General features: G+C 41.1%; 3 protein-coding genes across 4 annotated transcripts; 2 read left to right on the forward strand and 1 right to left on the reverse strand.

Moving 5' to 3' along the window:
- Nucleotides 1–76: 76 nt before the first annotated feature.
- zbed4 (zinc finger, BED-type containing 4) lies at nucleotides 77–8,673 on the forward strand. 2 transcript variants are annotated; one of them, XM_008401143.2, is made up of 2 exons: nucleotides 77–597; nucleotides 3,880–8,673. In XM_008401143.2, the coding sequence occupies exon 2, from the start codon at nucleotides 4,075–4,077 to the stop codon at nucleotides 7,804–7,806; it is 3,732 nt and encodes a 1,243-aa protein (XP_008399365.1). In that variant the 5' UTR covers nucleotides 77–597; nucleotides 3,880–4,074; the 3' UTR covers nucleotides 7,807–8,673. The 2 variants fall into 2 exon arrangements, with proteins under 2 accessions (XP_008399365.1, XP_017158388.1); XM_017302899.1 differs by lacking the exon at nucleotides 77–597 and adding an exon at nucleotides 620–725.
- On the reverse strand, nucleotides 8,203–14,183 carry alg12 (ALG12 alpha-1,6-mannosyltransferase). Its single transcript, XM_017302900.1, has 9 exons — nucleotides 13,838–14,183; nucleotides 12,823–12,955; nucleotides 12,580–12,753; nucleotides 12,309–12,503; nucleotides 12,047–12,150; nucleotides 11,106–11,329; nucleotides 10,834–11,003; nucleotides 10,661–10,736; nucleotides 8,203–9,744 (listed from the first exon to the last, which is right to left on the reverse strand). The coding sequence occupies exons 1-9, from the start codon at nucleotides 13,994–13,996 to the stop codon at nucleotides 9,498–9,500; spliced, it is 1,482 nt and encodes a 493-aa protein (XP_017158389.1). The 5' UTR covers nucleotides 13,997–14,183; the 3' UTR covers nucleotides 8,203–9,497.
- A 141-nt stretch (nucleotides 14,184–14,324) lies between these two features.
- Nucleotides 14,325–17,346, forward strand: creld2 (cysteine-rich with EGF-like domains 2). Its single transcript, XM_008401140.2, has 10 exons — nucleotides 14,325–14,662; nucleotides 15,108–15,190; nucleotides 15,422–15,532; nucleotides 15,769–15,860; nucleotides 15,951–16,127; nucleotides 16,209–16,307; nucleotides 16,428–16,511; nucleotides 16,646–16,741; nucleotides 16,857–16,991; nucleotides 17,072–17,346. The coding sequence occupies exons 1-10, from the start codon at nucleotides 14,522–14,524 to the stop codon at nucleotides 17,128–17,130; spliced, it is 1,077 nt and encodes a 358-aa protein (XP_008399362.1). The 5' UTR covers nucleotides 14,325–14,521; the 3' UTR covers nucleotides 17,131–17,346.
- The last annotated feature ends 9,493 nt before the right edge of the window (nucleotides 17,347–26,839 follow it).

Raw genomic sequence — 26,839 nt, forward strand, 5'->3', positions numbered from 1 at the left:
ATTTATTTCTTTCATGAAGAAGTAAGTTGGCCTTAAGCCATACTTCAACAAAGAACATCGGTTTCATTATCAGAAAAATGTTGAAATGTCCCATCTGGATTATTTGACCCCCCCAAATCAAACAACTAGCAACCTACAAATGTGTGTAATTTATTGAAAATTACTTTCTCCCCCCACCATTCAACATACAAACTGGATTTGGAGGATGAACTTAATTGACCGATACAACTAATTAACAAATGATTGTGAAACAATGGTAAATGATGCAAGAACCCGTTTCTGAATGGAACCGATTCTCATTTTGTGAGCACAGAAAAAGTGATAAGTGTGAAAACGGAATCGTGAGGCCGCGTGATGTCACCGAACATTTTGAAGTCATCGGCCGTTTGGCCACAATGAAGACTCTGAGCCCGGTGACATCACTGAGCGCGTTCCTTCCGTCCGACGTTGCGTGGAGCTGCTTCTCCGGCCGAACGCGAACTGCTAGCAAACCAGGAGACAAAAGCAACAAAGTGAACCCCCCTCCGGATCAATCGAATGTGTCACAATTAACCGTTTACCAGCCGAAACCCTGCGATCCCGTCGTCAGAGTGAACTGTAAGTACGCCGGGATGATGTGGGGCTCTGGAAACGGGGGCTTAATGCGGGCGGGACGTCGTGGTTGAGAGCTTCCCTGATTCGGATCCTGTGCGGTTCGTGCGCTCGGCTTGGTTCTGCCTCGCCAGGTTAGCTTGTATGTCCTGTGTGTGGCCTAGCTGGCAGCTAACCAGCTAGCAGACGTGGTACGGTCCGACCATAACGGGGCGCATATCTAAGAGTGTGGTGACAATTCTGCCTGTGTATGTGTACACGAATCATAGCCGTGGGTACTGGGGCGAGATTTCACGTGTCAGAACGGCTTTACCTGTGAGTTGCTTTTGTGTGTTTATTAGCCTTCTGGCTAACTATTAGCTCCAACATAGCCACCGTCGTGTTTACTGATGATGTAGCCTTATAGCCGGCGATATTTAACACTACTCCGTGAATCGTGGATTTATGTGATGCCTGGAGGAAGGTAACGATCGTGGCTGCTGGAGTTCATTGTGGCTAAGCGAAGAGCCGGCAGGGAAGCGCACTGATCTAAAGTGGGGCTGTTATGAGCAGGTGATCGCTAGCCAACCGTGGCTATTTTCTGCTGTCCTCTCGCATCTTCCTGACTAGCACGTAAAGCTCAACCCGGAAAGCTCGCCGCCGGTGATCGATAAGAAAACTTCACATTTGAAAGGATTTCTGTTCGGAGTCGTGATTGATTTTCAGAAAAAGAAAAAATAATAATAATAATAATAATAATAACGTGTTAACGTATTCATAAAACCAGCATACTACTGCTTTTGTTTGGGGGGGAAAAATGAATCAATTGAATTTGTTAAAGCTTGATCATTGTTATGATCACACAGTTTCAACTAAAGTCTTCAAACCAATGGGTTTCACGTACTGACATACTGTAAAGAAATTGTATAGTTTCAATATTTACTGATGATGACGTTTAGAATAGTTGTATGCCAGAACTGTTAAAGAATATATATAAAAAAAGATAAATGATACCAAGATCAGGTGTGTAGGTGAAAAATCAAGACATATATCTGAGATTCTGGGATAATTTATGGCTTTCTTTTTCCTCAGAAAAATGTGAAGAGTTAACAGTCCTGATATTCAGGCCGAACATTGCATTATTTTTCAGCAGGTCATTCTAATTAAGTCCTAAAATTAAAATACAAGTCTAGGACTTATGGACCATAATCTGATTTAAAAGGATTTTAATTATTGTTTCAATTGATATTTGGAATATAAGTACTTAAAGCCATAATCAAGCAGACTCTTAGGCTGTTTAGTTACAAATTTCTCATAAATCAAACACAAATTTTCACATGAAAATGTCAACAAGAATCTCTGGCTACTTCTCTATAAGGACAGAAAAAACATGTCTATAAAATATACATCACCAATTCTTTTGAATATTTGTATTACTATTCTCCTTTTTTCTCTCATTGGATATATATATATATATATATATATATTTCCTTTTAATTAAATCCTTACTTCTAAAGTGCTTCTTTTATTATTATTATTATTATTATTATTATTATTATTATTATTATTCTAGCACAGGGTTTACCAGAATCAGCTGGTCGGCTCGGTTCCTGACCTTCTGTGATGTCAGCAACCCAACAAAGCAGAATTGAAAGGCTTTTGTCTACAACTGCAGGATTTCACAAAATATACACCAGTAGTTAATTAGCCAGCAATATGTTCATTTCAGCCTATACGTTTCATGCTAATGCTGTTAGAGATTACGGTCTACGCGAGCTTCATTGTTATGTAAATCAGCACTGCAAGACGTTTTGTTGCATTATAGGAACTATTCCCTGCAATACCGTGTGTGTCTTTTTGTTCTGGTTTTGCTTCTGTAGTTTAGAACTCTGCTTCCTGGTTTGCTTGTTTACTTCAAAATCATAACCACAGACAAGGCTGAGAACTGTTGATTTTTTTTTTTTTTTTTACTTTTTAAAGACTGCTTTCGTAATCGGTTTAATCACAAAGGAGCTGTTGACTTCTTGCAGGTTTTACTGTGTGAAACGGTTAAAAATACTTGATGTATAGTGTCACCTAATTAATGTGTATACTCTGAATGGTTATGTATTATTATGTAATACAAAAACGGACATGATTTAATCGATGTAACTTGAATCATAAGAGCCACAACTATTCCCACTGTCTCTAAAACACATTATTTAATGATATTTTTCGCATTTATTTCTGATGTTTTGATCTTGAAACAGACTTGAAGGTGTTGTTCTTGCTGTTTATTTTCTACTTATCTGAATTTGTCACATCTCTTTACGCCTAAGCAGCACCCTCCTGATTTCAGTACCAGCTCCAGTTTTAGCTCGGTGATGTGCCACAAATCCATGTTCCAGATAAGCATGCTGTGAGCAGTCCTCCTTTTTTATATTCAGAAAAAACTCTTAAGGTTTGATTCGTATTAGCGAAGGAAAGATAATACGGCCGTTCTGTATCTGAATGTGTGACTTATCAGCATGGCATATTGAACCAAAGCATGGACAATTGATCAGTTAAGCAGAAATTAGATGGTTCATTTGTCAGACTAGTTCCTCAATCGGCTAACCTGCGTGTAGATTTCTAGCTGATTTTAAAGCAACATCCTCTTAAAGTGACACAAAAAACCGAGTGAAGGCAAATACCAGACATGTTTGGATAAATTCCATCAAAGTGGGCAGAGACGAACACTGAGGGACACGGCCAAGTGTGGGGGTCTGTGACACGGACAGCCATCAAGCTGTACCGTTGTAATCAATTTGAAATTTCAACTACAACAGCCATCCTTCAACCCAAGGTTTCACAGAGACGGTTTCAGGCAAAATTAAACACATTTATAAAAAAAATGCCACAATTTGCACAGAGATTTGGACAACTTATCTGCAAAAATATATTTTGGTATTCAAAAAAATGGAAAAGTACGACCGTCTGAGCTAAAAGCCTGCACAACTTGGAGCTGAAACTGAACTTAATTCAGTTTCTTTATATAAAATATTGCCATTTGTATAAATAATAGAAATTAAATAACTGCCCTTTACTTAGATGATTTCCAAATGACAATTTTGTTAGATTAATACACTGTAAAGCTGTTAGTGTTTGGCTTTGATCTCGCAAACCGGTTTCATTTATTTGCCTTGTACAGGATCTAGTGGGGGGAAAAAAAAGAAAGTAAAGCATACAGGTTTGATTGCATCATTACGGTACACTTGTATTACCTGCTTTTGGAATCCAGTTTGTAGCGTTTGCACTGATTCTATCTTTTTTTTGCCCCTTTCTCTGTAGGTTGTGTGGAGAGAAGTGGAAAACATTTAATTTATAAATGGAGGGAAACAAGCAGGCACTCAGGGTCAACGAAAGCAACACGCTCAATACCACACCTGCTTGAGAAGCACCTTATCAATGACTGCAGCTGAAACTAAGTGACTACACCCAACAACGCAAGCCTGACTGATCCATAGAAACGATTGGGCTGCCACCATGGACGGAGAGGAGCATATTCCTCGCCTGAGTGAGGATTTCTTCTGTGTGCCTGACAGTTCTGCAGAAAGTAAAAAAAGAGAGGCGAAAGGGACCTGCCTGAAAATCGAGGGACAGGAAGGTTATGTATTAAAGTCCTACAGCTTTCATCCTCACAATCTCACGGATGCAAAGTCGCCAAGCTGCTCCTCAACACTGGATAAAGATTCCCTCCCTACTTTCCATTTATCTTCTCAGGTAGACAAACGGTTAGACTTGGAGAAAGTATGTGACATTGCTCCATCATCCCTCAATGATGGACATACAGACACTGAGAAGTATCCAAACGGTGGTGGACTGAGTGAAAGTGTCAAAGATCATATTGGGGATGCAAATGGGATGGAAGAGGAAATGCCAGATGACGAAAGGCTAGCATTTGGTGGCGCCATTGCCCCTTTTCTAACCCGAGACTGTGATGACTATAGTAATTTATTTAGCGGATACACAAGCACCCTTTATGATGTTGCCATGGATGCCGTCACTCAAAGTCTTTTGTCGTCGATGAGGGGTCACGGCAACCCGAGGAAAAAATCTCAAGCGTGGAATCACTTCTTCATTTCGCCACGGGACAATACCAAAGCAATCTGTCTATACTGCATGAAAGAGTTCAGTCGGGGCAAGAACGAAAAAGACCTCAGCACGAGTTGTTTGATGAGGCACGTACGAAGGGCTCACCCGACTGCGCTTATACAGGACGGCACAGATGCATCCTTCTCCAGCCTGCCTCTTTTTCCCTCATCGTTGATACCTCCCTCCCCAGGCTCACCAAAAAACGGAGACTATTTTACTTCTCCCTCAAAGAACACGTCACCGTCCACATCCTCAGCTGAAAATTCAAGCCCATCATCCAAAGAAGTGCTGCCCAAAGTCGAACAAAAAATGGAACAGTTTACAAACGTCGACCCTCTGAGTAGCATCCTTCCACCCTTTCCATCCTCACATTCCAGCGAAAACAACAACGACGACTTATTAGACGGAGGACCCGAGCGCCCTCCGGGAACCCCTAAAGGCGCCAGTTCCCGTCGCAGGTCGGCCGTGTGGAAGCATTTCTACTTGTCACCTGCAGACAATTCCAAAGCTGTGTGTATCCACTGCATGAATGAATTCAGTAGGGGTAAAAACGGAAAGGATCTCGGGACAAGCTGTCTTATTCGTCACATGTGGAGAGCCCACAAAGAGGTTGTGATCGAGGAAAACGGACATGGCAACCACATTCCGCCACCCTATACAAACCCACCCTCACTGCTGTCCCGCTCACATGATGCACTGGAAATTAAAAAAGAACCACCGTTTCTCATCTCCTCCCCAGAGACCCTATCAGATGAACTACCCCAAAGCTTAGAGGAAAGCATGTTTATTAAGGAGGAGAGAGACCTTATGCATCTCTCAGGGCAGGATTCCTCTTTTAACTTCTTTAAAACTCAGGGGGCTGATAGACCACTGACTTCCTCACCATACCTCTCTGAAGGCCCCAGCCTCAGTCAGAACCATTTAGTTTTCCAACAGAATAAAAAGCTTATGAAACGGGTGAAATCTGAAGTGTGGCAACATTTCATAGTGTCGCCAGTTGACCAGTTAAAAGCACTGTGCCGTTACTGTCCTTGTGTCATTAGTCGGGGCAAGCGGGGTGACTTTGGCACAAGTTGCCTGATGAGGCATCTGATGAGACGTCACCCAGACGTCATGAAAAACCAAAAAAGCACAGACGAGAAGGAATCGTTCCCTCACCCCTACGCCATGCTCACCTCAACAGATCCAGTCTCAGCCAAAGAAGCTGATGACTCTGGCATTGACAAAAAACCCTCAAACCTGCCCGTTTTCAGCAAAAGGACGTCAAAACTGTGGAATCATTTCTCAATTTCCGACACTGATCCCACCAAGGTGAATTGTTTGCACTGTAGCCGCACAATTAGCAGAGGCAAAAAGACTACGAACCTCGGCACAAGCTGCCTCTTCAGGCACATGCAGAGGTTCCACGGACATTTTCTCGAAAGTAACAATTCTATCTCAGGTGTTGTGCCGTCTGCTGAAGTTCGCATTAAACAAGAGCCGGTGGAAGACACCGTTTATCAGTCAGAGCAAAGCTGTGCGAGGTTTGATGAACACCACCCGGTTGCCAAAAAAACCACCAAGCTTATTGCGGAAATGCTCGCGCTGGATCTTCAGCCATCAGCTATGGTAGAGAATTCTGGACTGACTAGACTGATAGAGTTCCTCCAGCCTCAGTATTCTCTTCCACCTTCTTCTTACTTTACCAGCACCGCCATACCAGAAATGTACAATAAGGTGAAAGATGTTGTGCTGACCCACCTAAAAGAGGCAGAAGGCGGCGTTGTCCACTTCACAACAAGTATTTGGGTCAGCAGCCAGACAAGAGAATACTTGACCCTTACCGCTCACTGGGCAGCATACGAGTCAAATCTCCGACCTCAAGGTCAAGACTTCCACTGTTCAGCTCTCCTAAGTGTCTCGCAAATAGATTGTGATCAAGATATGCACGACATCCCAAAGCAGCTTGAGTACCTGTGGGACAATTGGATCACCTCACCAGGGCTGAAGAAGGGGTTCATAGTAACAGATAACGACACCATCAAAAATACCTTGGAGGAGCATGGCCATGTCACCGTGCAGTGTTTTGGACACACCATAGACCTCATTGTAAGTGAAGCCATAAAAAGCCAGAGATTGGTTCAGAATCTTCTGAGCATAGCGCGAAAGATCTGTGAACGTGTGCACCGTTCAGCGAATGCAAAAGAGAGACTGGCTGAGCTCCAAAAGACTCACCAGCTGCCAGAAAACCAGCTGATACAGGACGTTCCGTCTAAGTGGATGACGTCCTTCTTCATGCTGGAACGCCTGGTTGAGCAGAAGGTAGCTATCGATGACTTGTCGATAGAGTGCAATTTCAGGGAAATAATCAGCTTTGACCAGTGGGAGGTGATGCTCTCAGTCTGCAATGCACTGAAACCCTTTGAAGTGGCCAGCAGGGAGCTGAGCAACCGCACTGCCACTCTGGGTCAAGTCATACCGCTCATTCACATTCTCACCAGGAAAATAGATCTTTTGTTTGATGAGACTGTTGGCATCGACAATATGCTGATGTCTCTAAAGGAAGCAATGATGAACAGAATGTCGGCTACTCTGCAAGACCCACGTTATACCTGGGCCACCATGTTGGACCCGAGATACAAAACATCACTGTTCACAGAGGAGGAAGCCGAGCGTTGCAAACAAGATCTGATCCAGGAGCTGGACTTGTCCTCTTCTACCTCAGTTCCAGTTAGCTCTTTCCTCCCCAACGGCTGCGACGAGGACCCCGTTTCCTCCGACAACCCCCACTCAACCAGAGACAACCTCTGGCCCTTGATGCCTGAATTCAGGCAAAACATAAAAGAAGAGGAGGAGGAGGAAAAGTCTGCAGAGATGGTAGTGCTGGAGTATTTGGAGGAAGACATCTTAGATCAAAGCTGTGACCCCCTCGATTATTGGAACCTGAAGAAGTTCCTGTGGCCCGATCTTGCCAAAGTAGCCGCCCGTTACGTGGGCTGCCCTCCCACCATCGTCCCAGCAGAGACGCTGTTCAGCACCGCCGGCGTCAACTGTGCTCTAAACCAGCCCAGGCCAATGCTGGACAACATAGAGGGACTGCTGTTCCTTAAGGTCAACCTCCCCTTGATCTATTTTCAGTACTGAACATTATTGAATATTAATTTGAAAACTGTTCTATCAAGGACCAAGTTGCATAGCTGTGAAATGGGTGGGCTTGTGTGGGGCTAATTGTAAGATAGGGATTTATACACTGATTCTTAATGCAAAGGCCAGATTGAGGGTTTCTTGTATTGTGTACTACTGTTAAACACTTGGAGCTGTTGTGATGAAACGTCTCAGAAGTGTATCAGGGAGGGATTTTTTTTTTCTTTTTTTTTTTTTTTTTAGCTGTAGGGGGTTTTGCGATGGTGTGTTTGGTTGTAATCTTTTGTTCTTGTCGTTTTTTCTGTTGTCTACTCTCTCCTTGTGCCTTAACCAAAACTACTTCAGGTCAAAATGCTGTAAATATTATAGAAATTGTGCTGATTGCATCAGGATCCGTTTTTTTTTTTTGTTTTTTTAATTAAACATAGATGCAAGGATTTTTTTGTTTTGTTTTTCAGAATGACAACTTGGCCCAAAAACAAATGCTGTGACTGAAAGATGTTTTAAGTTAATGCTATTTAATTTTTCTTTGTAAATTTGAGGCTTACGGTACTGTCACTTAGAAATATTTTTTGTTGGGTTTTTTTTGTTGTTTTTTTTTAACTCACTGAAATGTTTTTAATAAGATGATGTATAATGTGGCTGTATTTTCAGAATAAGGTGGGTTTTTTGGAATACACCAGTTGTCTCTTAAGCACAATTTAAGTTTATGTCCAGGGGATTAAATTATGGGTTTATTATTGATTAACAGTTTACTGTACATTTTTATATTAAATGACTTCTGAACCTAATTTGATAAACGTTTTAGCATTCAGACTGGAAACATGCAAATTTTGTGGTCATTTGTAAATAAAGGTTTTTCTTGAACAGTGTTTTATTTTTATTCGAGCTTTTGTGTGAAGTTTTGAAGGATTTAAAGGGTTAGCTCAGGATTTATAGAGGAAGTTATTTATTTTGTTTTACACGTATCTTTTTACCCGCAGTAGATGACACTTATCTTCATTTAGCATAGGTCAAGTTTAAACTTCAAATAAGGTTACAAATTCACAAAAATAGGACATTGCTCAATTGACATTTTTGTAGAAGGAAAATTTGTTAATCTTGATAAAGTTTAGTTCCTGTTACGCTGCTGACAAAGACTGCCTCGTTCGGCTCTCTGGTTGCTTATGTGAGCCATTAAGAAACAAGGTCACCCACTCCTTTATAATGTGGTTAATCTTATTTTGGTCCCAGTTAGTGTTTCAAACAGGAAGATTATTGCTGTTGCACCACCTGCAATTCCTGCGAAAACAAATTTCCAATGCAAACTTGCCCATTTTAGCAGTTAAAGCAAATTAAATTTTTAAGATGTTATTTAAGGCTACAAATATTTTTGTTTGGCCTCAAACCAATTAATTTAATTTCCAGCACCGACCACTCTGGATTTATACTACCCCTCTCCAAAACGTCCTGAACTGTCTGTAAGGATAACAACATGCTTTCATTTTCTCTGTTTGGCTTTTATTCATTTACAAGTCAAAATATATAAATGATTCTCTGGTGTAAACAATAGCTGGATGCATTTCCTGGGGCAGAAGATCATAGGCCATCTGTGCTGGTATGTGACAAAGACATTTGTTTTGTTTTAACAACCTAGCAGCATGATTTTTAATCATCTTTGGTCACCTTATAGTTCCAAATTATATTTCGGCTCATGTTTCTCTCGGTGTGCCCTCCCAAGTCTTGCTCTGCATCAGCACAGCTTTCCTCGCTAGGTGAACTCTGACGGGTGGGAAGTGAGCCGTGCTAAAGGCGATGTTGTTGAAACCTTCGATGTAGGCCAGAGGCTTATGCGTGTTGTGCAGCTGCTGTATCTTGGTGATGTTCACCTCCATCAACAGGTGTGAGTACACCCGGAGCTCAGGGCTTGTGGAGCTTATGTCTTCTCTTTTGTCATATCTGTAGGATTGAAGACTATTAGAAAGATAACCAAAATGAGGCGCATTTTTATGTAATGGCACAAAAGTAGCACCCTTTCCGCAATTCACTGGTATCTGATAAAGATACCAAATTTTGTAGCAAAATTTCACAGTGGAAAAAAAAAAAAACTGGAGAGGGGAGTGGTTGGAGATAATAGATTTTTTTCCTTTAAAGTAAGTAAATATAAAACCTTTTAATGAGGAGTTTATCTTTTAAAGTACAGCGTCATAGAAGTTGTATAAAGTTGCAAAACTTCTCATTTCTTTAGGGTGTCATTATGTGACAATCCAGATTCTAAACCCAATATTCAAAATGGAAAAGACAAGAAAACATGCTGTACAAGCAGCTTGTGTGTTCATTGTTTTGAGTCAGAAAATGGCAAGAAAAAGAAAGCTACTTGCCTGTTTCCTTGGGACATAAATATAAGGATTTAATTATTTCTCTCAAACATTTAGAAGTATAAAATCACACACATGAACAAGGAATGCAAAAGACATATTTTTGTACCACAATAATCTTGACATGCTCGAAAAGGCGTAGGAAGAAGAAACTTATATAACAACATAAAGGCTTATTTCTATTAGCCCCTCTCCAAAACAGAAAAAATAGGAAAGCATGCCATTTTTACAGAGAAAATGGGATTTTATAAGTGATATAATAGTAGAAGAAAATAACTAAATAGCTTGTTTCCTTGGGGAAATGATGATGCTACAGTCTGAGAATGATTAAAGCATTATAAACTTCTAACACTGCAACAGGACCCAACTTTCTTCCTTATTTCAATAGCGTGGAATTTTTCCTACTACAATGATAGATGCGTTTAACTGAATTCTTTTTACATTTCTTTAGCAGGGGTGTCAATAACAGTGATGGGCAATGTTTACACAACACTTACCTCCAGTTTTTGTTTTGCTCTAAGAAGCGTGACACTCCTGTTTCAGCAGCAAATGTGTCGATGTGAACAAAGACATCTGGGGGGTGGGGGGAGGAAAAATGTGTGCACCACGTTAAAAATCCAGAAGTGTGTGTTAATATTAGGAAATAAGGTTACTTAATTGCGGTTGTGACCTGCTGTGGCTGGCAACAGCCTGTGTAGTTCCTGGATTCCCTTGCCGCCCGGGTAGTTGTGATGGGAAACATACAGGCAAAGGAAAGTGTATGATGAGTTGATCAACAGCTGGCCAACCACAACTGCAGAGCCCAGTTTGTACATCCAGGATTTCTGATAGTTGCACAATCTGAAGCAAAACAAAAGGGGGAAAAAATGAATGAAATAAAGGATAAGTAAAGTAAGTATATCATCTTGATATAAGATTTTTTTTTAATCAACTTTAACTTGCATGAAGGAACAGCCGCGTGCAGCGGCCAAATTGAGCACAGGGAAAGTGTAAATGATGAAACGCAGCTCCTTGTGAGGCAGCAGCGAATAGACGAGGATGAAGCCAACTGTGGGGAGCAGCAGCAGCCTAATCCGCCTGTCCAGGAGGCCGAGAGGCACGAAGAGCAGCGAGCAGCCCAGGGCCCGAGGCAAGGCGGAGTAAAAATACCACAGAAAGGGCGAGGTTTAATGGAGAGAGGAGTTAGGGAGAACTTGGGAGTTAGACAGAAAAGAAATATTTGGGGAAATCATTAGGATTTCCATTTTAAAACAAAAAAAAACTGAAGACAGGTGTAAATTTTTCCCCAATGCAAATCATGTTCAATGCATTTTTTTGCACAAAATCATTCTTAGATAATGAGCTGTTTTTTGAGGTCTCTGTCACTTTAAATCCAAACAAACTGCTGTTGCCCCCCGACCCCCAACTCAACTTTTACACTTGCACATAAAAATGGCTGTAGACAGACACACAATTATACAGTTGCACTTCTTTGAAAAGCAGAAGTAGAGCCTCCAGCACAACAAACAAAAATTCAGCAAGTGCTTTCTGGATGGTAAGTCAACACACAAAACACCTGTCTTTTCCAGCAGTCATTGTACAGCGCATACAGAGGTAAAACCAGCTGACCAAACGTGCTGGAGATCAGCTTGAGCAGCTAGGTTCAAGCAGATCCTTCGCCGGGGTTGCTAGGTGAGGGTCAGTGCCTGCTGGTTTGTGACGTTATATTCCATAAGATTTTGAAACGGCTAATTTTCTAGAAAAACAAAAAAAAGAATTTACTGCCAAAAGTATGTATGTTTTTTTAAGCACTTGGATTGTTTTTAGAAGCAGTAGAAACTCAAAAGGAAGTACAAAAAAGCAAAATATGACATCTGCATTATAGGTTCCCTTTAAAAGGATATTCCCCAGTTGGAGCTTTTATTAAGAATGGTGTTGTACCACAGCACCTGGCCCTCAGGCCACAAAAGCTTCCTCCAAAAGAAGGTGTCGACAGCCACAGTCAGAGCTGAAGCAAAAAAAATAAAACAAACATATTTCTGGTTTAATTGTATGCAATTATTAAGCATAAAACAAATAATAAAAAAATGAATTTACTTTCAGTCCACCTTAAGAGATGCCAAACGTTCTGCCCACCTCATTAGATATTGTAAATTCTGCTCTCACCTAGAGAGAAGAGTCCAGCAGGAGCAGCGTAGTAAATCAGCTGCTGCAGCCCCAGCCTCCTGCTCAGCAGCGCCATCAGCAGCATGAGGCCCAGCAAGATGCAGAGCTCGGACCGGATCACGATGATGACCAAAGCGGAGAGTCTGATGAACCAGCCGTGTTTCTGAGCCATCCACGACGTGAACGCTACAAGAACTTTGGGAGGAATTTTGCAACCGTAAAGAAAGAGATGTACCAAGATTCCTTCGGTAAAGATGTTAGTGTAGCGTACCTATTGGCAGCGCAAAGACATTGGGGAGTGTCCTGGTGCTGTAGAACATGAGGTGGAACTGGGAGGCACAGGTCAGACAGAAAAGACACGCAACTGTGGAGCCAAACTGCCTCCGCACTTCTTTCTGCATATGCCACAGAGCGCCGATCACGCAAAAGCCCAGCGAAGCCCGGACTGAGCAGAACGTACATTAGAAATCCTCACATTCAGATTAAAGCAGCCATTGTCTGTTTGTTTACTTACCTATAAACTGAGTGTAGAACTTCGGTGCCTCCAGCAGAGATGATAAAGAAATAAACGGGGAGCAGAGCGTGGAGAGGAACAGGGGTCCGAGAAAAGTACGCGGCACAACTCCAGGGAATTCGTGATGGTCATACTGAGAGAGAAGCGATATTTTATAGTTTCCAGTGCACTCAAAACATCATGAAAACAATTCACTTTTAAAAAATATACATGCCAACAGACAAAAAAAAATTATTTTCCGCCATGACAGCAGGCGAGCCGACGAAAACAAACATTTGTTACACCAATTTTAAACAACAATCTTGTTTAAATATTTAAATTCCTTATAAAATCAGTACTGTCACAAACATTAATATTGCCATGTGTAATTTACAAGACGCGAGTTTGTTATTTCTTGCTAAGGTTTTCTATTTTTTTAGTAGTTATTAGAGATACAAAAATCACAATTTTGTGGCCAATTTCTGGCCAAATGCAAAATGATTCCATCTAGTTTTATTTCTGCTCTCAGTGAAAAAATTTCAGAAACACTATGAACGTTTAACAGTATTGAAATTATAACTTTTTAAAAACTTAATATACCATGATACTGGAAATTAGGCCAAAGATATACTGTACCATTGTACATATTTCATGAATCTGATTCTTCTCAATGAAAACCTTAATACCTCAAATATTGCTTACTCAACTAGAATGAGTAAGCAATATTTACTCATATTTGAATAGTGGAAAACATTACTATAGCAACATCATAACAGAATGTGTCAGAAAAATGTTATCCATCTTGCACAAGTTCTACAAATCAGGTAAAAATATATAAACTGCAAATTTTGCGGAAATTGCATTATTAAAAAGTATTTATTTTAATATGAAGATATCCTTTGTTTGTACTATGATAATCAAAGTACTGGCGTGAGCTGTTGACATTTAAGTAATTATTTGTTTAAAGGCCTTTTGGTTTGTCTCTTCTGTGCGCATGCGTGTGATTTACAGTCTACATCATTGAAAGTCTGCTTACCTTGTCAAAATCAAGTCTGTGGTACAGAATGTCGTGCGCCGCCTGTAAATTAAAGCTTTCTTCGACTTTCGTAAAGGGGCAAATGAATAAATGCAGGAAGCTCAGAGAAATTAACAAAAACAGCAAAGGCATCCCCAAAACATTCTTCTTTTCCGCCATGACAGCTGGCGAGCCGACGATTTTACTTCCGGTCAACACAGGAAGCGAACGCTCTCAAAAGCGTTTTCGCTTTGAAGTCGCTAAATATTATTTGTTTTATCAAAAAACGTGTCGGTACCTGTTTGGTATTGGAATAAAGAGGTTTTCCAAAATTAAAAAATATGTTTTTGAATAAAACAAATAGGTTTCCTAAATTTTCCACGTGTGGCTAGATTTTATGTCCCGCTCGTGGCGGCTTGTGATTGGTTGTTTTAATGATTGACAGGCCTTTAAACCAAAAACTATAAGCCACAATCAGCCTTAGAGGCTGACGCAGAAAACTAGAAAAGCATCTCTTTTTTTTCTACAACCGGCATGTAAATACTACTTAGCTGCGCTTTGCATAGATACAATTATCTTAGGTTTGACGTTAGAATAGTTCATTTAAATGTATCCAACCGTTACGGAACTTTATAGCTAGGTGTAAACCAGTTAGTGACGGGTGCTACTGTCATGATAGCGTGATTGAGTCTGTTTGGGTGAGAGATGTTGTCCCCCTGCCTTCCACAGCTGCGGCTCCTCTCCTGCTCCATTATTCTTATTTTGCTTTTTCAAGCCGGCGACACCAACAGCGATTTAGAAAGCGCCTGCAGCACCTGCCAACAAATTACTGAGAACTTCAACAAGGTCAGAGATCTTTTCAAAACACTGGTCTTGCTTGCACCGCCGTGCTACACTATTCAATCTCATGGAACAAAATAGTATTTTAGGTATAACTGTCAGGCGAAAGGAAATGCATACACGCTCTAATGCATTTAATTGATGCTTTTTGCTTGAAATGTGTGGCGGGTATTTGTGCTCAGTCCCTTTTAATCTGGCATCCCTAAATACAATTCAGCGCAGTTAACTGCTTTTAGTCAGAAACGTTTGTTTGGAAAACTTTGTAAACTAACTGCATTATGAACACAGCAGAAAGGTCAGGTGTGAAACTTTAAGATGAATCTGTTAGATTTTAAAATAATCACGAGTAAGGCACATTTGATAAGTCGACCTCATTGGTCTACGTGCAAAACCTCTTCTTCTTTCCACTTGGTATAAATAATTTGAGTTTGTGGTTTTCTTCTTTTTTCAGGGCTATGATAGAACAGCAAAGCAGAACTTTGGAGGAGGCAACACGGCGTGGGAGGAGAGAAAACTGTCCAAGTATGAGACGAGGTGAGACGAGTCCAGATCGTCCTGTCCTCTGCTAACTCCAAGTCAACCTGATGCAGAGCCGTTTGACCTCGGCAGTTGAAGCTTATCTACGCTATTAGATAACAGATCATTAAACAGCAAGGTTGCACCGAATAGAGAACCTTTACTTTTACTAGTCGCTTCCTGTGTCGTACCTCCCAGCTTCCTTTTCCTCTATGCCCTGTGTGGATATATCTGTCTGTCTTCCTGCAGTGAGATTCGCCTGATGGAGATCTTGGAGGATCTGTGTGATAGCAGCAGCTTTGAGTGCAACCGCATGGTGGAGGAACACGAGGAGCAATTTGAGACCTGGTGGTTTAAAAAGTGGGTGTCCGGTGAGATTGTCAGTGAGCATGAGCTGATGTTCAGAAAAGTGTTTAAGCATAAGCAATTATCTAATCTGGGACCTTCTTGTATCTGAATTATTTCACGATCAGGGTTAACAAACTAGTTATTCCCCAAAATACTGAAAAACCAGTTGAACTTGGCAAGTTTTTGCAGTAAGTTTCTACATTCAGTGAAGCCCACCTCTCCCCATTTCATCCCCTTCTGCGATGCAGGAAAACCAAACATCCAGATCTGCATAAATGGTTCTGCATAGACACTATCAAGGTCTGTTGCCCAAAGGGAACATTTGGACCAGACTGCAATGGTAAGGAACTATTCTAATGAAACCAGAGGAAGGATAGATCTGGCTGTAATATTTGACGCACCAATGATGATGACAATTTTGTTTCTGAAGCTTGTATAGGGGGCTCGGAGAGGCCGTGTCATGGAAACGGGGTGTGTGACGGCGATGGGACCCGCGGAGGCAACGGGAAGTGCAGCTGCCACCACGCCTATGAGGGGGAGTTCTGCTTGGACTGCTTCGATGGGTACTTCAACGAAGTCAGAAACGATACCTTCTCTTTGTGTACAGGTAAACTTTAATCTGACTTGTATAGGAATCGACACGGTTCAGTGAACTGGTCAGTGATTCAGGGTTTACATCCTGCCACAGAGTGCGACACGTCGTGCAAGACCTGCACCGGCGCAACCAATCAAGACTGTGACGAGTGCAAGGAGGGCTGGGAGGAGGATGACCAAGAAGCTTGTGTCGGTAAGGAACACAGTCCTGTTCTGCAGACCCTATGTGGGATTTAATTGTAAAGAAAGACTTGGTGTAGGGTTGCACATTTTGAAACTGATACATTTGTGTTGTCGGCCGAATGATTTGCAGATGTGAACGAGTGTGCCAAAGAGCCTTCACCGTGCAAAGAGGATCAATACTGCCTTAACGCTGAAGGTTCCTACTCCTGCAGTGGTAAGGTTCAGATTAGTTTCCTCAGATTAAAGGGGACAAATTTCAGAAATAATGAAATAATTACAATATTTTCAACCTTTTCACAGCAGCTGAACATGGAATTAATTAGTTTTGATCGACTTGCACTCATACAGGTTGTGACGAGGCGTGCACCGGCTGCACTGGAGGTGGTCCTGATGAGTGCCAGGCTTGTGCTGAAGGGTACCAGGATGTAGAAGGAGGATGCACTGGTAGGATGGAAATATTTTAGTAGATTGTAAATTATCGAGGAAAACAACTGTATTACCATGTGTGCAGAGTCATTTTTACAGTTATCTTTTGCTTATTGCTGTACTCGTTTTCTAGATATTGATGAATGTTCACAGTCGGAGCCTGCGTGTGTGAAGGAGAACCAGGAGTGTGTCAACAGTAAAGGCAGCTTCATCTGCATCTGCTCCAGTGGCTATGAGGAGAAAGATGGCGAGTGTGTCCAACAGAGCGGTGAGGGTCACTGTGTTAAATACTTAAACATTTCACCGTTGGTAGCACTACTCTCACCTTTTTCCTTCCTTTGTCTGTAGATGAAAAGGAGGAGTCTGAAGCATCGGAGACGACTCCAGAGCCACACAGGGAGCTCTGATGTTGAAACTTGGACCAGTATATGAACGAACTGAACCTAATGACTTTCTTTTTTTTTCTTTTTTTTTTTACTTGGACCGCAATCAATATACCACCTGTTTTCAAAACCCACCAGTGTTTTCCAGCAGTGGAATTGGACAGAAACAGGACATTTTATGCCACTGTTCATTTGTTGTTTTAATAAAGTTGTTTCAATAAAAGTGAATGTTGAATTCAATGTGATTCTATGTTAACAAATCAAATACTTTATTTTATTTTATAACTTTTAGAATGGAGCAAGTTTAACTGAAGCTGTAAATTAGTGGAAAATCAAAGAAGGAAAACGGTGTTGGGCTTATGGCAATTTTGTGTTGCAGTAATTTGAAATCACCACATGATGGCAGTAGTGTTAAGTTGCCTTTCAGTGGCTCGGTAAAGGAGCCAATTGGTAATAAGTTGCATAAATGTATGCATAGAAAGCAATTACAAAAGTGGACACAATAAAATGAGTATTCATTTAATTTAAATGATTAAGTAAAACCTTAGTTTTACAATGCAAATGCTGGTAAGTCAAAACGGGAAGTCAACTGTTACAAAACAAAGATCTTAGGAAGTTAAATTTGTTATGCTATGAAACTGAAGTACAAGGTCTGAGTTTTGTTAAAGTTGGCTAGTTTTGTAATGTAAATACGTTTGGTATTTTGAACACAAATTGATTTATAGACATTTTATTTTGAAGTTTTGAGTTATTTGAATTAACCATTTCGACAGTTTTTAGAGATTTTTTTTTTTTCTCAAGCCAAAAGACACGTGTCACGCCTACATTTGTAAAGCTTTGAGGAAAAACTGCCTGACAACGCAGGAGACATTTTAAATGCAATCGTGTTGCAGTGACTTGGGATTGCCACACGATGGCAGTGTTGGCTGTTGAAATTTCGATCTTCAGCGCTCACATGTCTGGAATGGATCCAGAAAGCGCGGGATACTGTGACGGTGTTTTAAATCATCTGTACTGTGCACTCAGTTTCCTTAATAATACAGTATTTCCTCTTACATTGATCCAGAGTTTCCTTTACAATCTGTGGTAATAAAAGTACATGTCCCTACTCTTAAAACTTAATTATTTAAGAGATTAGTCATAATCTAGATTACTTTCCTCGAGCTGGGCACAAGGGGAGGTAGTCATGTTTCTTACCAACAATTGCTTACCCTTCAGTCTCTCCTCCTGATCAACCCTCTCCACTATATTTGGGATGATGTAAGTTGTTTTGATTTGCCCGATCTTGCTGAAGGTGGAAGGAGCAGCTAGTTGAGACCTGTCTGAGCCGGCAGCAGAGATGCAGAGTTGCCCCACTCCGACCCTCACACTCAGCATGCTGGGCTCATCACTGCGGAGGCATGGATTACACTGTTAGAACTATCTCGTGTTATTAAATATTTTATCCATAACTCAAAGGAGAAAGTGTTTGCTTTAGGAGATGGATGATATGAGGTACTTTGCAAGAAGAGAGCATCAGCGTGAGTCAGCATCCTGACTAATACATGAGTCAGTGTACCTAATACTGATGCCACCCTTTTAGGTGAATTTAGCCTTCATCAGATGCATATTTGATATGATGTTTTATGTGCTGGAGATGAGATGTGCTCCACTGAGCCTACCTCAGTAACAGCTTTAGTGGGAAAGTCTGTTGCAGGAACCTGAGGCTTAATGACATTCAAAGCAGATTTGCTTTTTCCTCACTTATGCCTTCTCCCAGTGCTAACTAGAAACAACCGATAAAAGCCAGGAGGCAAATGAACCAGTCTTGTAGAGGTACAGCATTGTCTTTGTAATATCTTGACTGATCTCTTTAGATTTTTTCCATGATGTCAAACAAGGAAGCATTGTACTTAAGTAGTTCCTTAAGGTATGTCCACGGGGGCATATTTAACAACCTCAGATGTTGTGAATTAACCTATCAGAAGCTTACAAAGCTTTGACATCACCTTGTGGATTTCCCCAAATTGCCTAAAATTGCTTTTTGTATATGTACACTTCTGACTTGGCAAATTACTCTTGGGCCACATCTTAAATTCATTTACCTTATGAATAACTTGAAAACGATGCAACGACTGTTTCACCCTCTGGGAAAAGAAAACAATACTCCTTCATGACTTTCTGATTTTCAGTGCTTTGAACTTATGACCCGTTTGAAGACCGCTCCTTTAACCACCAGGCTTTCCTTTTGTTGGGGATTGTTTATTCTGAATGCTGGCCTCCCCTTCCGTGCGGTAAAGGGACCTAGCTTCAGTTTTGCACATGCATGCGTGCATGCTCGCTCACTTTGTGGTTGGAGGGGCACCCCGATACTTTCTTTTAACCTTGGTGGTTTTCCGCTGCCAGTAAACCTCAGCTGTGAAGCACATGGTCCAGCTGTAGCAGGGTGACTACTAGGACGCTTCCAGAGATGGAAAGCACAGGGACACATGGGTGATGGCACCAAAATCTGTATTCAGTGTTTTAATGCCACTGAACTCTTGTTCTTGGGCATCTAAATCTACTGCTCTTCTTCTTCCTCAGTCATCAGGGGTTTCATCTCAAACCAGCTTTTTTCCCAGAGCTATCTTTAGCCGAAAGTCTTCATTGTTCCATTATAGGCCGGTGGGACGGGGATAATCACAGTGCCGAGATGCTCTAAGGGAAACTGCATGTTAAACTAGAAGCCAGATGTGGCACCATGTGCTTTTGTTGTCTGTCAGCGGTCTGCACCGCCTCTGATGTCAGGCACTCCTTAAACTTGCTGCCCTTTCTGATGCGGTCAGCTTCGCCTTGTTTTCAGCCAGCTGGGCTCCCAACCGCCGACAATTAGGCCGGACAAATTGGATGCCGTGGGCTGGAGCTCAGACCCATGGCTTCTTGAGGAATCTTTCCTTGAAAGGAGCAAAAAAAGTGACCCCAACCCTCGTGATCTTGGCCTCTTTTCTTATAAGATGTAGACATTGACAGGAAGCGAAAGCAATGGAAGAGGGTGGAACAGCTGGAGCCATTTGCCTTGGGTTGAGGAGGGGGAAATTGGAAATCTGCTTTGTTTGTGAAAGATATCTAACTCACCGACTCGCAGCTTGTGTGACCCCCGGAGCTCAAATGACCCCTAAATCCCCCTCAAATGAAGAGATTCCTAAATTTTCATAAGGAGAAGAAAAAGTAAAAAAAAAGTAATAATAGTGAAGTGCAATAATCTGGTTGCATAAATGTGCATCTTTGAACTAACACCTTGTTGAAATACTTTTAGGATTTATTTGTTATGCATCCTATTGATGCTTAAAACTGCCTAAATTTAACAAAACTATAAACCCTCAGCACAGCAGATCCCAAGTTTGTGGTTCCATCTGTGCTGCATCTTAGCAGAAAACATCTAAATCAAGAGCACTTGATCCAGATGTCTTTTCTCCTTAAACAAACTGCCACGGTTGGATTGTATGTTTAGTATTTCCCAGAGTAAATTAAATTGACCGTTGGTGACAAAAAACAGGGAAACATAATCTACATCTGAATTATTTAGGTCACAATATTTTCTTTTTTCCACCAAAGGAAAACGCACTCCGACCCTTAAGCAGCAGAGAATTCAATAACTCTGCTGTTTTGATTGCATGTGCAGAAATTAGATTCTACCTGAGACCATTTCAACTCGATAACAACAATCCCAGCTTTTTGAATTATTCAGTGTGTTTTGTTGCCTTGTTTCATTGCGCTGAGAATGAAAACAATCTTTCAATTGTTTGTAATTTTCTTATTTACTTCAACATGGTATCGTTTCACTTTCTTTTGTACAATCCACTGTAGCTGGTCCGTTTTCAGAAGGGTATTCCTTCCTATTCTGAGTGTTGAGCAGAGACTGCCCTTACAATGATCTGTTTGATCCTGAAGCCAGGGTCCAGGTCTAGAATTGTCTCTCTGTATGTGCAGGTGTGCACATGTGCCGAGCATAACAGGGTGATGAGATTAGGCCCAGCGTGCTTTCCGTGTACAGCAATACGTCACGACTGAATCATTGGCCTCTGATCTTTTGCAGCCATCAGGAATGAGAGGAGACAGATAGGAGACTTTGATCTCAGGGCTGTAGGCTTAAGTCCTTTGTCTGTTGAGATGCAAATAAAAATGAAAACATTGAGACATTTCATCTGCTTTTGCTCCAGCTATTACTACATTAATGAAATAACTATCCATACAGATACTATCCATACAGATCTTTACGCTCATGGAATTGCTGAGTTGTTCATGATACTTTGGTTGCATTGTCCACATCTGCAGAAGGATTGCAACAGTCCCACTAAAGGTGGGGGATTCTGCATCTTTCCTGGGTTGTTTTTAAGGGATAATTGGTACTTGTCGAAGGAAGTGCTGTGTCTGCTTTTCTGGCACAAAGTGTAAACCTGTTCCCAGTACAAGGTGGACTGTGTCCAATTGTGGCGTTTATGGACCACAACTCAAGGTGCATTTGTGACGAGGGTTTGGACCTCAGGGGTCTCACCTTAGCTTGTTGCAGATGCTCTAACAGCATGTGGCAATGGACCACCAGGAAAAAGGTTGATTGCTTTCCTTGGGGTAAGGGGTCAGTCTGAGACACAAGAGGAGACGTTCAAATAACTTGTCTTGTTCACCAGAGAGAACTGTGGGTAGATGGGTTGAGACCTTGCCTGGAGCAATGTGGTCACTGCTCTGGTCTGTCACGGTGAAGACAGAGGAGAATCAAAATGAGACTCCGATGGTCATCAGATATAGTTCATGGCCAAAAGGAGAAATGCCGGAGACAACAAGCTAAAATAAGCGAGGCAGAGTTACATTACTCTGTTTTCTCTGAAAAGAACCCTTTCAAAAGGAATTTAAACTGTAGCAAAAAAATTTGACAGGAAATGTTTGTGGTTTTAAAAACCGTGACTATCTATACCCAAGATACACCTTTTTACCATTAGTCAGCTCAGGCTCCCTTTGGCAATCCTTCAAACACACCTTGTAACACTGTAGATTTATAAACAAATTCTTAAAACTGAGCAGGTTCCTCTTTTACTTCTAGACAGCTCTGTCCTTTTGGTATGTGGGGAGAAAAACATCTGGGGTTCTCCTGGAGTGCCTCAGACCAAGATGCTTAGCAGTAGATCCTTTGAGCCATGTGGATTGGGCTTCTTTCCTAAAACCACTATGAGATCCCTTTTTTTTTCTTTATCGGGGAGCTTTGGAGTCCAGATGCATGCCTCAGTCCTTGTGTTATGTCCAAAGAGTTAAATCTTTGGTAGAAAGTTGTTGTGCAAATGGCTGCAAAACATCAAATGTCTAGCCAATATGTTGTTTTACCTCAACATATTCTTGTATTATACTAAGATGGTTTTAATTCTTTAGCATGCTGCTTCAGCAACTAGAAGGAAGAAAAGTTTGTAATATATTGCAACATGGTGTACTTGGAGAAGGAGCCGGGGCAGCAGAGCAAAACAACATTTTTTGTATCACCAGAATTTTCTTTTTACAACTACAAGGAAGACTGCAAGACTTGATCTCTATTGCAAGATCTAATGAAGCTTGATGTAGCACTGATGACTCCTAACATTGATCCATCTATCCAGGTGTCAGTGCAGAAGATCAGCCACGTATACTTTGTGTCCTGAATCTTTGTTGCATTTCTTAGTGAAGGCCAAAGTTGCCAAATGGTTGAACTATCGCTGCCTACTATAGGAGAAGACTAGTGTATAGACTTTGTTGACGAATCACTCAGCTTTCTTAACAAGTCCCCTTGATGCTTAGACTACAAAAAATAGGAATGGTGACTCTACAATTCCTTGTTTGAATCTTCTAACATCTGCAGAAAGATCCGTTGAGGTTTTATTTTTGTTATTCCTGCATCCTTGCAGGGTTGGTGTATCTTTCTGGTGGACAGTGGATAAGAGCTGGGATTCACCCTGGACAGGTAAGGCAAATTCTGCTTCATCAATTTGGAATTCTTCAATGAGTAATAGTTTTCATAAATATTCTTATAGAGCACCTTTTTTTCATGGTGGAATTCCGTACTAACCTGCATTATACTTCCATTATAAAGCACAGGGAGTCCTGTACAGCCGTTTTTGGGATCAGGCACTTGGTTTCTCTGTTGCAGCACCGTGTAACCAACGCTCAAATGTTGCATGTGTGCAGGTAGTAAAATGTTAGACATTCCCCCTTCAGATAAGTCATCCTTGGATGGCTAGAGAACCTAACACGGAGATCCCATAAGCACACCAATAAAGTCACAGACAGTCGGAGCCAGATGTTCAGCAGCTGGTCGAAATAGCAACGTCAGGTATGTTCTTATCCTTGTCAAAATCGCTTTGAGCAATATTTCTACTGGAAATAAATGTAAAGAAAATATATTTGTAAAAACAAAAAGAAAAGAAGCTGCATCAGGGGTTGTGCGTCTGGAAGCATGACCTAACTTTGGGTTTGCGATGAATTAGCAGGAGTTTGCATTGTTCACCTATTGTAACACCTGCGGCATTTATAAGACACTTTCTGGTTCCCCACATCAAAGGCATTTTTCTCCCGCACTGCTGGACCCAACTTCAAAGTGATTTCCAGACCTTTTTTTTTGTCCAAAACCAGCTGTAAAACCCCGGTGGAGGCGGAGACCTCTGTTCCTTTCTCCATATAGCAGTGTGTTGTTGCCATGGCGCTCAGGTGGTGTTGACACTGGAGGGTGTAAACAGGACGGAAGGGAACAAGGAGTTGATGAGTAGGGGAGAGAAGGAGTCACAGATGACACAAGTCTTGGCGATATACTGCATTGCTAAGGGGGTAAGAGCAAGAGTTTATGCTTACTGTTACAAAAACATGTTTTTCTCATGAATTTGTTCTTTATTGCATTTATTTTTATTTTTTTTATGTTTTTCCTTTCAGAAACCGCAACTTTTTCCTGTAATAACTCGTAATAACTTCTATGGCTTTTTAACTGTTATGCTTTTGTCCCTTACAGATTTCTTTTGTTTTTGCTTTTTGGCACAATTTAATGTTTTAGATTACTAAACATCCTTTACACATCAGACAAAAGTAACTGGAATAAATACAAAAGATAATGATTTCACTTATTAAAGGAAAAAAAGCCCTCAAACTAAATTGTCTCATGTGAGTATACATAATTGGTGCCTTGTTAACTAACCCAGGTTTGATGACTGTTTGAGTAACTAAGAAATCATTGAAATAGAACCTGTCCTACAACACAAAGTAGGCCTCACAAAGAGACGCATCACTCCTCATTAAAAAAAAATTCAAAAGCAGATGCAAAACAAAATCAGGAATATCTAAAAGTCTACAAAGTGGCTAAAAACCGACTTGAGAGCTACTATTAACAAATGGAGAAAACACTGAGCGGTGGTGGACCTTCCAAGAGGAGGCTGGCCTACCAAAATTACTTCAAAAGTCCATTCACATTACTTACATAAGGTTGCAAAACAATCCAGAGTATCTCTAGCACAGTATTTTTTTCACAATTTCGTGGGGAAAAAAATTCTAACTTTTGACATTTTTCACATTACAAGTAAAAACTTCAATGTTTTTTATTATGGATTTAAAGTGATAGGCCAACACAAAGTAGAGCAAAACAGATGGAAGGTGAATTTTTGTCACTTCCTTTGCAGCCTCTAACAGGTTTTCTTATGCTGTCGTCTTCCATTTGGCTCCCTCCACGAAAGGTATCCCCACGGTCTGCTGCTTCCAACTCTCTGTTTCACTGACTTATTGAAGCTGACAAGCAGTGGTACTTTTCCTCCTCAAATTGTGTTTTACACGTAGGCCAAAAGGTCAAGCTGTTGACTAACGCTGGAGATAATTCACGTGTATTTAAAGTTACTCTCTTCCAATCCAATTTGTGATAGCTGTTTTGTTGTGTTAAGCAGCACGTGCTCAAGCTCCAACTTTCACGACCCAGCCGGCTGTACTCTCAGAATACAACAGACTACAGCTGGAGCTCCAAAACATTCTCTCATCTTCCTCCAGCTTCCTAAACGTGGCTCACTCTGATCCTCGTTTTATTGAATTGTTTAGTGGACGAGTTCCATCGCAACATAATAAGAGGGGACGCAGTTCTCTTATGAACCTTCAGAAGCCACATGAAAGCAAAACGCAGTCTATTGCGAGCAGCAAACAACGTGCCCTTCGCGGGCTTCTGTGTCACTCGGCGTGGAACTCATTTCCTGGCCGCTATCGCTTCATATGGCTTTGTTTTTTCTGGACGGGGACCCCAGAGAAGAGAAGAGCAGCGATCACAGGAGGGCTCAGCAGCTTATCCTCGCTGACCACCACACTGATGGCGGTTATGCAACGGAGAGGGCTACTCTCGGTCAGCACAAAGGGTGATTCGCGTTCAGTTCAGCAACCTTCGGGGGGAAAAACAGAATCTGCTGTTTTTCTACAATTGGAGTACTTATGAAACCTCGTTTCGAAGTGCAGCCTTCTTCCTGAGCACCAGTTAGGCATTTTCTGTCTCGAGCGTCTCAGCGGGTCGGCTTTGAAGAAAAAAAAAAAAAAAAAAGAGTGCGTCCCGTATTGAAGTCTGTGCTGATGATTCTGCAGTCAGAGTGAGCACTGCTGGGTCAGCTAAGCCTTGCCTGTCACCTCTCTGTCGGCTCAGCACTTTTGGACATATATCTGCCATGTAGAGCTGCCGGTCCGCTGGCATTCCCCGCAGTACCTCACTGCACTGAAGCGTACCCCGACACATCCTGTTATTCACATTCACGGTTTTCAAGTTAAGTGCTAAAGTTCTTCTGAAATGCCTTTTCAGATTTGCAGGTTTACATGAAAGAATCTGAAACAGATTGAAGACTGAATTCAACATCTCTTAAATACATAACTTTAAATTTAGAGATTCTAATGGAATCTAGAGATGCACTGAAAAGCTGACTATAGAACAGGATGAGTTTTTTTTTATTTTTTTTAGCTAGGCTAAACATAATTGGTTAGCCATCACACACTGCCTGATTATTTAGGAAAATACTTATCTGAGAGCAATGAAAATCACTGAAATTTTATTTCCAAATAGATCCATGATCCTTTGACGTGGGGGGGGGGGGGAATCATAGATAAAAAGAAAAGTAACTTACTTGGTCATTATGCAGCAGAACACTGAATTCCACACCACTGATCCCAATATACATAAACCTTTCACAGTGGGAGCACATCAAAGTCAACACACTTACTACAAAAATATGAAAGAACTTGATGTTCCAGTTATTTAAAGTTAATCATAAACAGACAAATGTTTGCTGTCACCGATATAATAACTTGGTCTGAATCCAATTTACCCTATAAACCCTATCTCAAAGCATGTGATGTCACCACTGCTCCTAATTCAAAGATGTAGTGACCACTGTACTTCTATCCTCTTCTGTTATTGTCACTGGAATGATGTCAAAATCAACTAGAACTGGAATCAGCAGGTCAAATCTTTAAAAATCAGGAGATCATAAATTAGCCAAAAGACTTTAATTGTTGCATATTGAATGGAAATGCAAACAAAAAACAAATGGAAACAAAAAATAGTTTACTATCAGAATTCAACATGGTATTTTTTTTTTGTCTTTATTAAGTAAACCCCCCTTCAACTCCATATGAAGCCATATAAATGAATTGTGATAAAAAGAGACTTTGTGTTCCTTTGGCTTAACTCCAGTTCTCCACTAGGGAACTTCGCAGAGTTCTTCTGTTACCATCTTCCCAGAGATCCACTTGT

This window comes from Poecilia reticulata, linkage group LG23 (assembly GCF_000633615.1).
Source record: "Poecilia reticulata strain Guanapo linkage group LG23, Guppy_female_1.0+MT, whole genome shotgun sequence".
Classification (NCBI taxonomy): Eukaryota; Metazoa; Chordata; class Actinopteri; order Cyprinodontiformes; family Poeciliidae; genus Poecilia; species Poecilia reticulata.

Bases quoted from the DNA above. Each gene is read 5' to 3' on its own strand.
- zbed4 (XM_008401143.2), top strand. From the start codon at position 4,075: ATGGACGGAGAGGAGCATATTCCTCGCCTGAGTGAGGATTTCTTCTGT.
- alg12 (XM_017302900.1), bottom strand. From the start codon at position 13,996: ATGGCGGAAAAGAAGAATGTTTTGGGGATGCCTTTGCTGTTTTTGTTA. The intron at 12,754-12,822 runs GTAAGTAAACAA...CGTTCTGCTCAG, and splicing joins GTTCTACACTCAGTTTATAG to TCCGGGCTTCGCTGGGCTTT. The intron at 11,330-12,046 runs ATATCCTTTTAA...TCTCTCCATTAA, and splicing joins ATAAAAGCTCCAACTGGGGA to ACCTCGCCCTTTCTGTGGTA.
- creld2 (XM_008401140.2), top strand. From the start codon at position 14,522: ATGTTGTCCCCCTGCCTTCCACAGCTGCGGCTCCTCTCCTGCTCCATT. The intron at 14,663-15,107 runs GTCAGAGATCTT...TTCTTTTTTCAG, and splicing joins TTACTGAGAACTTCAACAAG to GGCTATGATAGAACAGCAAA. The intron at 15,861-15,950 runs GTAAGGAACTAT...TTGTTTCTGAAG, and splicing joins ATTTGGACCAGACTGCAATG to CTTGTATAGGGGGCTCGGAG.